General features: G+C 51.7%; 1 protein-coding gene across 4 annotated transcripts in view; it reads left to right on the top strand.

Annotated features, from left to right (window-relative positions):
* TSKU (tsukushi, small leucine rich proteoglycan) overlaps nt 1–11,647 on the top strand; it is a 12,800-nt gene extending 1,153 nt beyond the window's left edge. The window contains exons 1-2 of one of the 4 annotated variants that reach the window (XM_008571938.1): nt 249–323; nt 9,095–11,647. In XM_008571938.1, coding sequence (XP_008570160.1) covers nt 9,103–10,176 — 1,074 coding nt within the window. In that variant the 5' untranslated portion in view covers nt 249–323; nt 9,095–9,102 and the 3' untranslated portion in view covers nt 10,177–11,647. Of the gene's footprint in view, nt 1–248; nt 324–7,886; nt 7,969–8,378; nt 8,458–9,094 lie in introns of those variants that run through there. The other 3 variants (XM_008571937.1, XM_008571939.1, XM_008571936.1) reach the window with 3 other exon arrangements.
* Nucleotides 11,648–18,242: the final 6,595 nt, after the last annotated feature.

Raw genomic sequence — 18,242 nt, 5'->3', positions numbered from 1 at the left:
GGGGGGGGGGGGGGGGATCAGCAGCGCACGGGGACTGGCCGGGGACAGGGCTGGGGGGAGCGCGCAGAACACTCTGCAGAACCCTCTGCAGAACCCGGCTGGAAGGTAAGCGGCCGATCTTGGGCCGATCCTGGGCTGGGGTGGAGAGAGGAGAGGAGAGGGCGCTGGCGTTGACAACCCGGCGCTTCTCGGACAGTCTGTGTGTGTCACCGAGAGAGACGTGTCTGCTTGGCGGAGAGAACGGCCCCAGCCCCCGGCCCCGCTTGGAGATCCGCTCTCCATTTGCTTCCCGCCCTCGGGGTGGGGGCCAGCTCTCGGATCCGGTAGGTGTGAAGGCGACGGATTGTCCACATCTGGACCTACCCGCGGCGTCGGCTCCTTGGAGTCCGAGCTGGGCTACAGGGAAGAGGGAACTTTGCACACACTGGTTTCGAATGGGACGTCCACTAGTCCGCTGTAGTGCATTTGGCAAGTTGCTTAGCCTTGCTGAGTCGCGGTCACCCTGTAGGGATGGGCTGAGAACTCCCTTGCCTGCCGCGTGGAGCCTGCGTTCGGGATAACCAGTGCTGCAAGAGCTGGGCTGAGAGAGGCTCCCGCCCACACTTGGCCAGGCGAGGAGGTGACTCAGGAACTTCTCTGAACCTTCCTCACTGAGAGCTGTGCCCTTAGGATAAGTCTAGACTTGCAGAGCCCAGGACTGACTGAGAGAGGGCTCAGGGCGGCAGGAGATTCCTGGGCTTTTAATCCTGGGATGCAGAGATATAACCCTAGCACCTCTTCTCCTACTCCTGCAGACAAGAGGGTGGGGCACAGGCCACTAACCTGGGAAGGAAGCAACTGTGGGCACTTTCCTTTCCCTCTCTGGGCCTCAGTTTCCATTGTGGAAGGGAAGATGTTAACAGCCTCTCTCCTCCCTTCCTGTCCTGGCTGACTGCTTGAGATCCCAGAACCTGAAAACACTCTGATGTTCTGACTTGACCAATTCCCAGGAATAATTTGCTTCGCTGGAAGCAGGGCTGACATGCAATAATGTAGGGAAGCCCGGAGTTCACAGAGTTTCTACCCAGCCTTCCTCCACCACCAGTTGAAAGGCAAAAGCTGATGAGTGAGTCAGAAATGGAGGGAAGAGAGGGGGTTGACTGTATTTCTCCCTTATCTTTTAAAGGACAAGTTGTGGGTGGGTAGAGTCTAGGTCAATGTTCTTCCTAATCATAACTTCTGGTTCGAAGCAGAGGATGCACTTAAGACTTCACTCACACTTTATCAGGGCAGGCGTGGGCTGAGCACTGATGATACTTCGTAAAGAGTGCAAGGGCCCACCCTGGAAGCCCCCTGGCCAAAGCAAGTTTTAAGAGAGGTTCCATGGGAATAACCTGGGGGAGGGGCCTGACACAGGAGGCTACTCCTGCTCAGGGTTTTGAAGTCAGTGAATACATAGGGGAGGGATGAAGTGTCTCCCTACCAAGGGAACAGCATGTGCAGCACTCCATGTGTTCTGTAAACAACACAGGTGATCAGATGCAAGATCCTGGGGGTAGGGAATTGGAATTGAACTTGAGGCAGAGAGGGAAAGCAGGGGCTGAATCACCAAGGATCACTAGGAGCTGGGATTTGAAGCTGGCAGTGGAGAATCTGCTGGAGGGTTTAAACAGGCACAGCAGGGTGGGAATGGTAATTCTAAGAAACCTTCCTCTGGCTTGTAGGTGTTGCTGTAGGCTGGGAGACCAATCTGGAGGCCAAGTGCTCCAGCCTCTTAGAGTCAGAAGGACCTGGATTTTATTCCCACTCCATTGCTTCCCAGCTCTGGGACCTGAGACGAGTAATTTTACCTGTCTGATTCTCAGTCTCCTTATCCTTCAAATGAGGATACTAATTCCTGCTCCACTGATGTGCTGTGAATGTTAAATAAGATAATGAATTACACATGCTAATAAAATAAGAAATGGTTTTCAGTATGTATTGCATTGGGCAGACATTTTTTGGATTTCATTGACAAGAGAAGGCAGAAACAGCGTCTGCTCTGGTCCTAAACCTGATTTCACCACCTGGCAAAGGCCTAAGTATCCTGTAAGCTTCCTCAAGCAGGAGGACGTTTTCTGACCATGACATGTCATTCATCTGGTTCATCCCCCTTCACACAGCCAGGACCCATGCAAGTGAGGAGCTGGGCACAGATTTGTAGATGGCCACAGACCACGAAGTGAGCTGGTACCTCGACAGGAGCTATCCAGGGCCATGGGATCCCAGAGGGAGGGTGACCTGGACGAGGGGCAGGTTAGACTGGGAGGGCCTCACGAGGAGCTGACTTTTCAATCAAGTCAGTGAGAGTTTGGGTGGTAGACAAAGAAAAAAGGGCGTCTTTGTCATCCTCATCAGAGGGACCAGCCTGTGCAAAGGCAGGGAACCCCAGGAGAGTGATGGGCCTCTGGATGGGAAAGCTCTTTCTGTGGGATGGATTTTAAACAGGGAGCAGGCAGGGTCCTAGTCTTCTATTGGGAAGTACACTCTGGTGCCCAGTCCGAGGCTGTTGCAGCAGGCCTCCTGGGCCCCACCTGGGCAGGAAGAGGTGACTGCCTGGCCTTAGGATGAGGGAGTGGGAAGACAATGACCCATCTGTCCAGGGGTACTACTGATTTGACACCAAGTCCTCATTCTGTCACAAGCAATACAACTGCTTCAGCCTGCTTTGGCCTCTGGGACCTTCCCAGCTTCCACTTATCAATTCCCTGGGAGAGCCTGGTCAGCATCTGTAGCCCTAGCAGAGCCCTGGATGGGGTGCTGAGAGACAATCCAAGTCCTCGGGAAATGCATTTTGGATTCTTCTCCAACCTCTGCTCCTGCCTTTCCTTAGGATCTGCTGGTGTCCCAACTCCCTTTTCTTCTGTGGTCCCTGAAATCACCCATTGGGGGCACGAACCAACAGGCAACGTGCACCAATGTGTGCCAGGCCTGGGCTGAGTCTTCACTTTACCTCATGTAATGATCACAGTGAAGCGTTGGGAGCAATACTAGGATTATCACCAGGTTACAGACTCAGACGCAGAGGAGTGAGGGCACACACAAGCCTCACAGCAGGTAAGGCACTGTATGGTTGCAGCCCAGTCTGCCTGGCTGCAGAACCCTTTCCACTACCCCAGACAGCCTCCCCATGTGTCCACACATGCTGCCTCTGATTGATAGGAACTTGAAAGTCTTCAGAAAGATGACATGTTGGAAGGAGAAGATAGTATTGGGGGTCTTGCCCCTCTCCCTGTAGATTATCCTCCTTGGGTTAATCTGCTGAGCTTCTAGGCCCCACCTGCAACAGGGATGATGTCACGGAGAGGCCAGGCACTAGGGGTCAGAATACCTGAGTCCTGAGTCTAGTCCCTGTCCTCACTGGCTGTGTGACTTTGGACAGGTCAGTGAACTTCTCTGGGCCTGTTTACACAGCTGCGAAATAGGTATGATGCTTTCCAACCTGCTGATTTTGCAGGGTGACTGAACAGAGAAGATAATAGTTGAAGAAGCAGGGGAAAGTTTGAGAGGTGTCCTTTGATGAGGTGGCGGTATTCTAAATACCTGGCATATCTTCATATAGTACCTGTTCTGTACCAGGCCCAGTGCTCAGCTCCAAAGACATAAAAATTAATCTAACTTCCTCCCTGCCCACAGGAGGACAGACAGGTAAACATGTAACTGTGGCCCACCACTACCAACTCTAAGCTGTCATCTACATGTGTCCATTTGTAAGTTGAGGCAGAGTGGAGCCAAGACATCTGGGGTTGGGTCCTATACTACCCAGCTGAATAATGTCTGTTTATTTGTCTGCAAAATAAGGACAGTAATCCCCACGGTCAAGGATTGTGGTGACGCAGAAATGAGATACTGGTGGAGAGTACATGGTGAGCTGACGTGTTTGTACAGATGTGTGGCATTAGCGATTCTGCTGGGAGAGCTGGTCCTCAGTGCTTCGGGAATTTGGCCCTGAAATTCTTTCTGCATTGCGTTTCCAGAGCTGACTAAGTGGTTGGAGGGCAGGACATTTATGATATTTCCACCTGGGGATTTCGTTGGCGTCAGTTTGAATGAGCTCGTGATCAAGGGGCATGGGGATGGGAGGCAGCTCAGAGTTGAGGAGCAGCTGGTTGAGGCAAAGGCCTGTTTCAGGTGCGTGCTGGGACCCTGGGCCAGGCTGAGACTCGGCCCCCTGCTCATCTGGTTTCTGTGCCAGGGGCTCTCTGTTGAAGTTGTTGAGGGGAGCTGGAAAATTCTATGGGCCAGAGATGATGTGGTACAGCATCAAGGGCAGGCAACTGAGGCCATGATGGGACCCCTACCCCCAGAGAGGCATCCTCAGAGGAAGAGATTGGGGCCTCACCAACAGACACCAGCAGAGTAACTGCAGGATGTTAGCACAAGCAGTCACGGACCCGCCGGGTGCCTGGCACTGCACTGGGAACTTGGGTGAGAGGAACACAAAGAAGAATGTAACAGTCACTGCCTTCAGGAAGTTGAATAAATCATCACCATCATTGTCTACCATACATCGGGCACATAACATGTGGCACACAGTGAGCTGACTTGCTTCCCATTCTGTGATTTAGTGCTGTCAACAGCCCTGCGTTCTTATCCCTGTTGAGGACACTGGGGCTCAACATGTTCAGACTTGCCTGAGGCTAGTAGGTACAGAGCTGGATTCGCACCCGGGTCTGAGTCCAGTGGTTGACCACTCGTTAGCTGCTGGGCGCTGCGTTCATCCCACACGCTCCTGCCTGCCCGGCCTGGCTCTGCCCGGGTGGGGAAGGGATGGAGGATGCACTGGCGAGGAAGGTGGGGCACTGCCCCAGCTGCTCATGCTGCAAGTCAGGGAAGGGGCAGGGGCAGGTAAAGAAGGCAAACAACAGCAGACAATTTACTTGGTAGTGTCTGAAGGAGGCAGACCCATAGCCTGTGGTGTGAGAGGCCGGGAAGGAGGGGTGGCCCAGGGGCCTGAGTGGACAGAATGGGCTTTGTTCCACCAGCGGGGTCAGGGCAGGCCGGGTGGATGCGTGCAGTGCCAGCAGCAACGCAAGGCGTCGGGTCCCAGGTCCTGGGCCTGCTCCACCATTCCTTGCTGTGACTGCCCCTCTCTGGGCCTCAATCACCCATGGTCTCCGAGGGGCCTTCCAACTCCCAAGCCTTGTAATTCTCTGAATTTTGGGAAGTGTGAGGAGTGGGTTGTTCAGAGGCTGTCAAGGTGAAGGCTGTTCCCACTCTGGCCACAAAGGAGGGAGGAAGTTGCACCAACTTGCAGATGCCTCCATGCCTGGGGGAGTTTGACTTCTGTAGGTAAAAGCAGAACCCCACTGGTTTTTGATAAGCAGAGAGATGTGGCCAAAGCTGTGTTAGAGGGTATCTCATAGCAGGGTCTGGGGTGTCACCTGGGGAGATCTGCCTGGAGCCTGTTAGGGCCATACCATTTACTTTTTTGTCCTCTCGGGCCGTCAGTAAACTTTGTTAGAGTCCCTGAGGACCTGGTCCTGTGGGTCCAACAATGATAACTCATGGCCCCTGCCTTGGAGGACCTTACATTATGTCCCACAAACCAGGGGTGGATGCAATTTCTAAACCCTTATCCTCCTGTCCTTGTGTTCCATAAGCTGGTTGATGACTGATTGTCTTTATGTGCAGGTTGGGATTTGGACAAAAGTGATGAATCTTGGCCCAAAGATCATTTTCTCTTTTCTCCCTGAGCCTTCTTTGGTGCCACTTGTCTGCCTCTCTCTTTCTCCTGAGGGTAGTGCATGGGTTCCAAAGGGAGGCAATGTTAATACTTTTATACAGATAAGAAAACCAAGGGTCAAAGACATAAAGAAAACTGCAAAGGTCACACAGATAGTGGCAGGCCTGAGACTAGAGTCCCACTCTCCTGGGTCCAAGGCTGGTGTTAGTGATATTTTTATGAGTTGGTCTTCTGTCCCCATTGCTGGTCTGGAAGCCCCATGAGGACAGGGGTCTGGTATCCATCCCCTCTGCACACACCCGGCCCCCTCCCCCCATAGCCTAGCCCAGTGCTTTGTACTTAGTAGAGATTTAGAAAATGCTTTTGTTAGATTTTAAAGTCCTGAAACTCTGATGTTAGATTATCTAGACTAAACCCCTTCTTGTGAAGCTGGAGAAACTGAGTCTCAGAGAAGGGAGGGGACTTGTCTGAAGATGGGAACCATCCCTGACAGAGCAGGGACTAAGACCTAGGGTCCTGATTGTCCTCGGGATTTATCCCGTCACCATACCCAGTTGCCCTGTCACGTCCCTGTCAGCACCCTGGACTGTGGTGAAGGAGGTGGGGTGGTCCTTGGGTTCCCTCTCAGGGAGCATCCATCTAGCATGTGGCCTGGGAGAGACACAGGTACTCGTGGATGGTGCATCTGTCAGTGTCCTGGTGCTGTGCTGGGCATTCTTCATGGTGATCTCTAACCCTCACAGCAGCTCCTGAGGAAGGGATTGTAATCTCCACTTTATCTCACCTAAAACTTCCCAAAGTTGCACAGTTTAGCAAGTCACTCTTGCTAAAGGTGGTTTTTCCCCCTCTTTTTTTTTTGGTTTCTTCTGCTTTAACATGGGGGTGAGACTGTTGGCCTCACGGAGTGACCGTGAGGACTGGATGAGAGAACGAGTGCCCAGCACTAGCCTATAGAGAGGACTCTTCTCTGTCACTGTTGACAGTTCCCACCACGCAGGGCTGGGCAAGGACCTGGTTCAGCACCCTGGAGCATTTACTAGCCAAGTTATCCAGGCGGGCCTCCATCTGCACTCCTACCCCCGCGATGTCAGCTATTAGTACCGCTGCCTCAGTTCCAAATCTGCAGGTGGCCTGGTCATGACCTCCCTGCGTATGCACAGCTCTTCACAGTTCTTCAGTGTGCAGTGCATCTCGGTGAGGGCGGACAACTTAGGTGAGAAGGGCAGGGCAGAAATTGCCGCCCTGTGGTGCAGAGGACAAGGCTGAGGCCCCCTCTCTGGAGGGGCAGCATTTGGGCTGTGTTCGGGCTGCCGGTTACATAAGCAGGAGCTCACGGGAGGTTATTTGGCATTTCATGGGAACCAAGGGGTAATCTCAGGGCCCTTTGTGGTATTTGTTTAAACCCCAGGAAGGGTGGTTAGGAGCAGATCGGCTTAGCAGAGGAGGTGGGGCATTGGTTGGTAATGAACCCTGTGGTGAGGAGCTCACCCAGAGGAACAAAGAAGGCCTGAAGCAACTTAATATTTTCCTTTTAGTTCCAGACATTGGAACACTCTGTCCTGCCTCAGCTGGGACCAAGCCCAGGATGCACCTGGGCCCGGGTTTAATCCTCAAATTGGCTTCTACAAAAGAAAGGGGCAGGAGAGGAGGGGCCCACGTGGGGGAGCAGGGGAGAAGAGCCCCACTTCTCCTGCCCCCGGGCAGAGCTAGAGTGCAGATCAAGTGACTACCCCTTGAAAGTTTCATGTAGGGTGGTAATGCTATCCTGTGGCTCCCTCCCCACCCACCCCCTTTCCTGAAGGCCAGAAAGAAGGATGAATGGGAGGGAGACAGAGCAGGGGGCACAGGGCAGGGCCACCTAGATGAAGAGCCCTGCTGGAGGGAGGCTTAGCGCCATCTTCTCTCTTCCAGGCTTGAGTGGCCTCCGTGCGGGGAAGGGGTAGCCACAGACTTCCAAATTGTCCAGTTAGAAAATCTCACTCCTCAACCCTCTCATCCTCATGCTAGCACCACTGACCACCACTGTCCCAGGAGCACAGTGGGCGTGAACACAGGCTTTGAATCAGGCAGATGTGGGTGTGTATGAACATTAGATGTGACAACATATACATAATGCCTAGCATCTGTGACAGCTCCTGTTGCAATTGTATAGAAAGGCAAACTGAGGTCCGGGGAGAGGAAGTGGCTTGCATCATAACACAACAGTGGGAAAAGCCCCTCCTGGACCCTGCCTCTCCACCAGCCATCCTGCCAGGCCTGCTGATGTGAATAGAGGAATTGGAACTGAGCAGGCCTGGGTTCTAATCCTGCCCTGGTTTTTACTAGTCTGGGGTTAGGCTCTTTACCTCTCTGAGCCTCTGTTTCTTCATCTGTATAATGGGGGAACCAGCCCAGCTGCCTGCCCAAGCTTAAAGAAAGGGCCAAAGAGTTATAATAGCTCTATCAGCTGGGGGCCAGAGGGCAGGGCAAGGGGGAAAGGGACTTGGGAAATGTGTCCCCAAAACCCATCTGGGAGTTCAGATACAGGGTCCCCAACTGGAAGGGAGGATCCTGCTTCTGGAGGACAGGCCGAGGAGGTGGGAGCGAGATGGGGGCAGTCATTGCAGGCCCCACTGCAGGGAGAGAGCCCTGGTCTAGAAGACCCGAGTGTGGATCTCACTCCTAGCTCGGCCACTGCCAAACCGCAACAGCAGACCATGCTTTCTCTGCCTGTACCCCACCTAGTGCCACTCCACTTAATGATGTGGCTGTGGGTAAGTTCCATAACCTCTCCAAGGCTCAGTTCCCTCTTGGTGAAAAGGAGACAGAAATTTCTGCCTCACAGAAATTTGTGAGGGTAATTGTAAGGGTTAAATGAGACAGTGCCGTGAGGCAGCTAGCACAGCACCCAGCACCCAGCATGTAGCGCATGCACAGCAGGGGTGAGTGGAGCACGCTAACCCTGACCCTTTTACTGTGAGCCCCTCCCAGGGGGGTCTAGAACGGCCCATGGACCCTAAACCATCAGAGCTGCAGATGCCAGCCCAAAAAACCATCTAGTCCTGTGGGTTTCAAACTGGGCTCCTTAACACCCTACAGCAGGGCTGGGGGAACAGGCATGGAAGGCTCCAGACCCCAGTCACTCAGCCAGAGCAGGCACACTTTCATCTGTGGATCTTATTTAAGAAAGGGTTCTGCTCCTTCCAGTTTAAAACCCACCAATCTGGCCTAACCCCTTTTACCATACTGATGGGGAGACTGAGGCCAGAGAGGAATGGGGACTAGGAATTAGGAGGAGGATGGGGACTGGTGGCAACTTGCAGCTGTGTCTAGACACTTTAGCTCCCGTCTTATAGGGTGGGGTGAGAGCCACCTGGGATGTTCAAGCCTCACCTGTGGCTCTCTTCCTAGCCCCCACCATGCCGTGGCCCCTGCTGCTGGCCTTGCTGCTATTGCTGGCCGTGAGTGGAGCCCAGACGACTCGGCCATGCTTCCCTGGCTGCCAGTGTGAGGTGGAGACCTTTGGCCTCTTCGACAGCTTCAGCCTGACTCAAGTGGATTGCAGCGGCCTGGGGCCCCACATCATGCCCGTGCCCATCCCTCTGGACACAGCCCACCTGGACCTGTCCTCCAACCGGCTGGAGACAGTGAACGAGTCGGTGTTGGCAGGGCCTGGCTATACTACGCTGGTTGGTCTGGATCTCAGCCACAACCTGCTCACCAGCATCTCGCCCACCGCCTTCTCCCGCCTTCGCTACCTGGAGTCACTCGACCTCAGCCACAATGGCCTGGCAGCCCTGCCGGCAGAGAGTTTCACCAGCTCACCCCTGAGTGATGTGAACCTCAGCCACAACCGGCTCCGGGAAGTCTCCATGTCCACCTTCACTACCCACAGCCAGGGCCGGGCACTGCACGTGGACCTCTCCCACAACCTCATCCACCACCTCGTGCCCCACCCAGCGCGGGCCAGCCTACCCCCTCCCACCATTCAGAGCCTAAACCTGGCCTGGAACCGGCTCCGTGCAGTGCCCAACCTCCAAGACTTGCCCCTGCGCTATCTGAGCCTGGATGGGAACCCTTTGGCTGCTATCGGCCCAGGTTCCTTCACAGGGCTGGCGGGCCTCACACACCTGTCGCTGGCCAGCCTGCACAGTATCCCCCAGCTAGCGCATAATGGCTTCAGTGAGCTACCGGGCCTGCAGGTCCTGGACCTGTCAGGCAACCCCAAGCTCAAGTGGGCAGGAGCTGAGGTGTTCTCAGGCCTGCGCTCCCTGCAGGAGCTGGACCTATCGGGCACAGGCTTGGTGGCCCTGCCTGAGATGCTGCTTCTCCACCTCCCAGCACTGCAGAGTGTCAGCGTGGGCCAGGATGTGCACTGCCGGCGCCTGGTACGGGAGGGCGCCTACCCCCGGCAGCCTGGCTCCAGCCCCAAGGTGGCTCTGCACTGCGTAGACACCCGAGAATCTGCTGCCAGGGTCCCTGACATCTTGTGACGAATGGTGTGGCCTGGGGCCACATAACAGACTGCTGCCCTGGGCTTACTCAGGTCCCAAGTAACTTATATTTTAATGTGCCAATGCCAGTGGGGAATCTGCCGGCCTGTGCGGCAGCATCACTGTAGGGGCTGTGGACCTAGGAGAGGCTTTGGAGCTGGGACCAACACCCAGGAGCAAAATCTTGCCTCTTTGTCTGTGTTGCCACCCTAAAGCATGAGCGGAAGGACTTCAATGCCAACCAGACTCTGCTCCTTTCCTGCTGCCCTTCCCCACTTGTACCCTAAGTGCCTTCCCTCATGCTTGGGCTGACCTGAGCCATGACAGGAGGAGGGTGGGCAGGAGCCACTGCTGCAGGGCAGAGTTCAGGTCCACTGGGCTGAGTGTCTCCTGGGCCCACGGTCCAGTCACTCAGGGGCATGAGTTCCTTTACAACATAGCCCCTTGTATGCTCTGGGCCCACTTCATCTTCATGGGCCCATTTCACCCTTTTCTCTTCCCCTGGAACCCTGGGGAGAACCTTAATTATAGAGGCAACTAGAAAGAAAAATCGTCTACCCTTCTCATGTGACAGATGAAAAAATGAGGCCTAGAGAAGGAAAAATGCTAATCTGAGGTCCTGCAGGGGTGGGGACGTGGCTGGAACACAGACTCCTGCCTCCCAGCCTGGGCCCTTTGCACTTTCCAGCCTTCTCTGAGGCATCCCCTCCCTTTCCCCTTCTTGGGCTCCCTCTTGCTGTTTGTACCTTTTCCATCCCCAGGGCCAGCAGCAGCAGGACAGCCAAGGGCCTCGGAGGTGGAACCCAGGGCCAGTGACCAGCTGTGTGGCATAAGCTAAGACAGTTCACCTTTCAGAGTCTCTGGAAGCTCAGGGCACACTAATCCCAGCCCTGCCAGTTTCTCACTCTGGGGTGGGATCCCACAGCATCAAGACTGGAAATGTTCCCATTTCCCCTCAGACACTGCCTCTAGATGCTTCCCAAGGAGTTGATGTGGTTCTGAAGCCCCATCTGGCCATGAACTCCAAGGGACCTCCTGGATTCAGTCTGCAGTGGGCCTGAGCACTCCCAGAAATGCAGCGGAAGGAGGCAGCGTCTTCCCAACCCATGTTGGGCTCTGCCCCCAGGGTGGCATCTCAGCTTCCCAGCCCTGGGCTCTTTCCTTAGTCTTCATTTTATAAAAGTTGCCTTTTTAATGGACTGTCACTTTCAATCCCCACCCCCACCCCTGCTGGCAGGGGATGGAAACATGTCATTTATAAAAGAAGATAAAAGTTGCCTTTGTTCACTTTTGTAATATTGTGTCCTGGGCGTGTGCTGGGGGTGTTGGGCAGAAGCCAGCCGTCAGTGCCTATGTGGACATGAGGGGCTGGTTCCAGAGACGCCCACCGGGCAATGAGAGCTCTGGCTTCCCCCCACCAGCCCAACCCAGCACCTGACTGGGCCTTGTTTTAATAAACACTAGAAAGAGGTCTTCCTTCCATCATTCAACCAGCATTCACTGACAATCCCTGGGCTGGGCTCTGGGGTCACAAGAATGAATCTGGGTAAGCTCTGCCCTGGGCAGAATGTTCTTGCTGAAAAGCCCAGTATTCTCCCAGGATTTGAGGAGTAAGTTGACATGGGGGAGGGAGTTGGACCTTTCTCTGCACCCTGTCCACCTTCCTCATCTGCCCGCTCCCTGCCACCTCAGCTCCACCCACCAGCATCCAGCTATAGCCATAAGCTCACCAGGCCCTTGCAGGCCTCTGCCTTTGCTCAGCTGTTGCTGGGAGACCTTGCCCTTACCCCATCTTTGCCTCTCAACCTCCTTCCCGTCCTGTAGAACCAATTCCTGCGTCGCCCTCTCAGAAGCTTTCCCTGAGGTCCCCCTGCATCTCCCTCCATGACCCTTCCCAAGTGCCAGCCCCTTGGTCCAGGTCCACTCGTACAACAACAGTGGGTTGTTCGTCCTTCCTTCTTTGCATTTCAGCTGCTGTGGTACTCCTCAACCTCCTGTTTGCACACTTCCAGTGAGCTCACTTCCAGCTCATCTGGGTGCCTTTACTGTCAGCAAGTTTTTCTAACTGGCCAATGCCTACAGGAATATCCATCACCCTCATCACCAACAATGATATGCTTTTCCTGGTATCCTCTGTGCCAGGCCCTGTGCTGGGCAAGAAGATGAGCCCACCCCAGTCTCTGCCCTAGGGGAGACTCACATTCCTGGCTGGGAAGGGGAAGGACACACAGGTGACACCCGACTGTAATAGCAGCACAGGAGCTGTGACAGCCCTGTGTAGGCCTCAGGGAGGTATCCACACAGCTGAGGACAGTGGACCTGGACAAAGGGGCTGGCACTGGGGAGGGATGATTGGTGAACAATGGCACTATACCTGTACCCAGAACATTTAGGCCATGGGCACTGATGGGGAGCTTGCCCATCTTGTCAATCAGGCCTCCCCAGAGAGAAGTACCAACCAGAGTCCTTGAGCCCAAGGCTGGTGCCCACCGGACAATGTAGGAAAGAGCTGAGGTATTATGAGGTGGTGTCAGAGTGAGACACCAGCCCCCAGAGTCCTCTGATGTGTTCTGCACCTCTCCCATATTCTCTGGGACAAGAGAGTCTTCAAATACGGGGTGGGGTAGAGATCACTGGTATTTTCACTCAGTGGGTCTGGGTCCTGCCAAAGCCCCACTTGCAGAAGGAGGCCCTGGGGGGAAGCCATGGAACACAGGGGACTTAAAGATAAGGACAAAGCCTAAAGAAGCCTGCGAAGGGGAGGCAGGGGCTTCTGCAGGAGTGAGCTCTGGGAAAGGCCACCTCTGTCCTGAACTGCAGCATCCTCATCAGCAAAATGGGCAGGGGTGAAGCTGCAGTGGAAGGATGAGTGCAGATGCCATCACACTGTGTGAGCTCAGCCTTCCTGGTGGCGCATAACCCTGCATCCCCCAGCCCCAGCCTCCTGCGTGTCTTAGGGAGAGCTGAAGCCCCGCAGAACAGCGGGCCTCGCCGAACCGGGAGTGTACGTGGCCCCCTCCGCCCGGTGCGGAGGCTCCCAGCTCGCAGCGCCACCTCGTGGTCACGCAAGGCCAGACACCCCGGGTCCGAGCCGGCGCCCAGAGCAAGGCCCAGGGCTGAGAGTCTGGAGGCCAGCCCAGACCTGCGCAGTTTGTGGAATCAGTCCGTCCTCCCAGCCAGCCAGGCCAAGCTCCTCCCTCCACACGATGGGAGTACTGGGACCTAGAATGAGGGCGCTAGGGTCTCACAGAATCACGAGATTAGTGCGGAGATTCCGCTTTGGAATTCACAGAATCTCCTGGTTCCATCGCAAACCAATTGTGTGACTTTGGCCAAGTCAATTTACTTCTCTGAGCCTGGAAAATGGAGATGAAAATATCTCCCTCCCCGGGACTGTATAAAGAGGAAATGAAGTAACATTTATTAAGAAACAAGTACTGTGCCTGGCACAAAACAGATACACACCAAATAAATGCTCTTTCCCTCCCTCATTCAACCATAGAATTAGGAAGTAGATTACAGAACCATGTGGTCTCAGAGTCATATTGTTGGAGTAAGCAGGACTGAAGCCACGTTGGGACCTAAAACGTCATGGGCTCTAAAAGATTTTAAAAGGACACAGTTTTTTGTTTTGTTTTGTTTTTCTTGGCATGCATTTCTCTGAGTTCTCTTTTTTCTCATGGTTATTTGATATTTTGAACCTTGGTTACGGGGCAAGACGACATTATTTACATGAATGTAAAGTTGTTTTCCAGTCAGCCTGGAGCTGCAGACTAGCACATACTCTCCAGACCCTGGGAAACCAAGGAAGACATCAGTAAAGCTATGCTGATCTATGACATCGCCCACCCCACTCCCCGCCCCCAGCAGGACCCCAAGATAACAGCGAGGACGGGAGCAGAAACTAGACGGAGCCCAGGCAAGACCTTGCACCTGGCTCCTTGCACGAAGCTCCCACAGCGCACGTCCCCCTCCCTCCTGCTTTTCATTTCCCACATTTCAGCCCCCTCTTTAAAAACTCCTCAGTACATCTGAGTCTTTGAGGTGGCTTTAGCCTGTCCACTCTCCTTCAAGTTCACCAGAGAGATGGGTTAGCCTAACAGCTCTCCTCAGGTCACCAGTATTCCTGAATAAAAGCTGACTTCCATTTTCACCAACATTTGACTTTTGAGTGGTTTGCTTTTGAAAGGGGGCAGAGAACCAGACTTGGACCCAGTAACAATATTTTGATAACTTACTCAGAACTAAAGAATTTTGTAAAGTTTTAGGCTCATACAATTGCAGAACAATACTGTTTAACCCACAGGATCTTGGCCCTTATGTGCCTACCATGGAATGGGCATTGATCCATGTTAGCTGAGTTTTAGAGATGGGGAAACAACAGAGGCACAGCTTGCCAACACAGACAGGGTAACGAGCATTTCCTCGAATTTCATTAATAATGCAGCTGCCATTTACTGGGCATGGGTTGCTCATGCTTCGTGTACATGCTGTTATTTTCTCCTCACAACTACATCAGGTATCTTTGTCACCATGTAGATAAGGAACCAGTCTGGGCCTGGCTTCATCTGCCAGATGTCAATTCCCGTCCTTGCCTATTCTACCTCAGGGCAGGGCCGGCTGTGCAGATCCCATGAATCAAAGAGGGTAGAGGTACTCAAAGAAACCAAAATGTACTGGAATCCCATTTATTTTTCTGTTACAGATAAACTGGGGAAGTTATTCACCTCTAAATATTTCCAATCAGACCATTGATTCTAGATCCTAGAGCATAAAAAGCTAAACGTCAAAGTCAAAGTCTTTCCCCTCCTGGCCCCTTTTCACAGACAGGGAGATCGAGGCTTAGAAAGGAGCAGTCCAAGGTCCCATGGCAGGTGGCCAGGATTCTGTTACATAATTTGTGAGACCCAGCGTAAAATGAAAATGTGAAACTCTTTATTCAAAAACTATTAGAATTTCAAGATGGCAAGAACAGAGCATTAAATCAAGCACAGGGTCCTTCTAGGATCTCAGTGCCCATGAAGCCAGCCCTGCTGTGCTTTCATCAGCCCATTTATAGAGAAGTTAGGGGCAAACGCACAGACAGTGGTGGTCAGAATGGCAGAAGAGAGTCTGCGGGTTCGTGTGTAAGCCAATCCCCCCGTAGTTCTGGGAGCCGATTTGACTCTTCCAAATGCAGGAATTTCCCTCTATCGGTTTTATCACACCACCCTCTGATGTCCCCAAATTGCCACAGCCACAGGGCTCTCAGAGGGAAAAGGTAGATGGTGGGGCAGGTGCTGCCACCCAACTGCCACTCAATCAGCTAATAAGGTGTTTCTCTGGACAAGACCGCCAGGGATGTGGGGGGGAGAGGCCTCCTCTCTGCTCACTTTATGTGCTTACAGAATTAAAAGTCCACCAGTGCTAAAGTCCACTCATGCCTAATGTCCACCAATGGCAATGTCTATGACAATAGTCATCATAGGCTAAGATGGCCTTGCCTATCAATGTTCAATGTTCCTTATTGGCTAATGTTCACCAGAGCGCAAATGTTCATTGATATCTAATATTTATCATATCAATGACAGCCTCCACCAATGGCCAGTGTCCACAAAGGGAACATGTCCTGTGGTGGCAATGTCCATTGTATACCAATGTCCAGTGTTCACAGGTAGCTAATTGCAATTATAATTGCTCTTTGCACTAGTCCCTGATGTCAATCCATAGCTCAACTTCTAGCAACAGCAAATATCCACCCAGAGAAGTCACATGCCCTGTGTTTATTCTTCTTTTGTTTATTTATTTATTATCTTTTATTTATTTAAGTACTAGTGATTGTATTTGTGAGGATTATTATTTTTGTTAAGCTTGGAGGGAAATTCTTCCCGTGTTTATTCTCTAATTCTCAAAGCAATTTATTACTTTATTTTGCAGACGCATTAGATAATCAAAATGTTTTGAATTGGGAATAAAACATATTTGTTTCTTGATATACACATATGCATGTAACATGTGTACATAATTAATATATATATGGTACAGGAAGACAGAGAAAAAGAGAAACTGGTTTGAGAACAGAAGTATCAACCCAGGAATGATTTTCTAAGTAGATGATTCTTAGAAACAGCAACTTTTCCAAAGTTAAGTGATGAATCAAGGCATCAACCCTCCTGCAGGGGCAAAGGACAAACAGCCCTACTTTGGGCTGAAAAAAGCCAGGTTCCCCAATCAGGTTAAGGCACTGATGCAGGGGCTCCTTAAGGCTGAGTAGCTAGAGGTTAAGGCACAGGCTGCGAAGGAAGGCTGCCTGTGCTCAAAGCCCAGCTCTGCCAGTTACAGCTGAGTGTCCTGGGGTAAACCAGTTGACTTCTCTTATGCCTCAGTGGCACATCTGCAAAATGGAGGTATAGTAGCTTCCTCACAGAACTGGTGTAGGGAAAAAGTCAGCCAATGTATGTAAAACACTTAGAACAGTGCCTGGCATATAATAAGTGCTGTATTCGTGAAACAGTATTTACCTTTATTTTGAAAATCCTTTCTTTTGTCAAACTTATAAACATGCTGTGGCTCACATTATTCTCAGACAGGGCTTCTTCAGTGGCCATCAGCTCCCAGCAGGTGATATTATGGACGCTGTTATGCTCAGAATTTGTCTGGAAGAGGATCTGCCCTCTGCCCCAGTACATTTCAAAACCATCTGGCCACACAGCTTCCTTCTGGCCCACAGTGCTCAGGAAATGTCTTCATACCCCTTACCTGAGGTATGTTTGCCACCAACTGCCCCAGGCCTGGAGAAGGATCCGTGATGGAATGGCTGACCTGTTGTGATTTCAGAGATGGAGGAAAAACCTTGTACTCTTCTTACTCTCCCTGATGGGCTCCCTCTCTGCCTGGAATCCCACCATTACTCTTTGGCTTATGCTATGATTGTTGTCTGACGTCCTTCCTAGATAGGCAAGGATGCAGGATACCAGGAGTGTGGTTGGGGAATGGAGAAAAGATGTTTGGGTTGGGTGTAGGAGTATGGCATTTAGCAGCTAACGGGGAGCAAAGGGTACCTAAGCATGTTTTCAAATATATGTTACACCCTAAAACATGTTTTGAAGGTAGTATGTTGATACAACAGTTGTTAAGACTGTGATGCTAGAGACAAGATTGTGAGACCCACAAAGAAGTTAATTGAAGGATAGTGTCTTTTATATATGCAGCTTCCTCTAGCAACTGATGGGATATCCTTTTACATTAGCGGCTGCAACGAACCATGCTGCCTAGTATTCACACCCTAGTATTCACACCCCTCTTGAATCTAGGCTGAGCCTGGGACTTTATGCAGTACAAAGTACTTTAGTCAATACCATGCACGAAGAATGTCAATACTACCCAAAGCAATCTACAGATTGAATGCAATCCCCATCAAAATACCAATGACATTCCTCACAGAAATAGAAAAAACAACCCTAACACTCATATGGAACAAAAGACCCCAAATAGCCAAAGCAATCCTGAGCAAAAATAAATAAACCCAGAGGCATAACACTACCTGACTTCAAATTATACCACAAAGCTATACTAACCAAAACAGCATAGTACCAGCATAAAAACAGACACTCGGACCAATGCAACAGAATAGAGAACCTAGAAATCAACCTACATACTTACAGCCTTTGTCTTTGATCTTTGACAAAGGCACCAAGAACATACATTGGGGAAAAGGCTGCCTCTTCAATAAATGGTGCTGGGAAAACTGGATATCCATACGTAGAAGAACAAAACTAGACCTGTACCTTTCACCATATACCAACATCAACTGAAAACGGATTAAAAACAAATGTAAGACTTGAAACTATACAACTACAAAAAGAAAATAGGGGAAACACTTCAAGAAGTAGGACTAGGCAAAGATTTTATGAATAAGACTCCAAAAACACAGGCAACAAAAGAAAAAATAAACAAATGGAATTATATCAAACTAAAAAGTTTCTGTACAGCAAAACAAACAGTGAAAAGACAACCTATACAATATGAGAAAATATTTGCAAACTATGCATTCAACAAGGGATTAATATCCAGAATGTACAAGGAAC

This window comes from Galeopterus variegatus, unplaced genomic scaffold (assembly GCF_000696425.1).
Source record: "Galeopterus variegatus unplaced genomic scaffold, G_variegatus-3.0.2 Scaffold736, whole genome shotgun sequence".
Taxonomy (NCBI): domain Eukaryota; kingdom Metazoa; phylum Chordata; class Mammalia; order Dermoptera; family Cynocephalidae; genus Galeopterus; species Galeopterus variegatus.
This window is presented reverse-complemented; position numbering and strand designations above follow the sequence as displayed.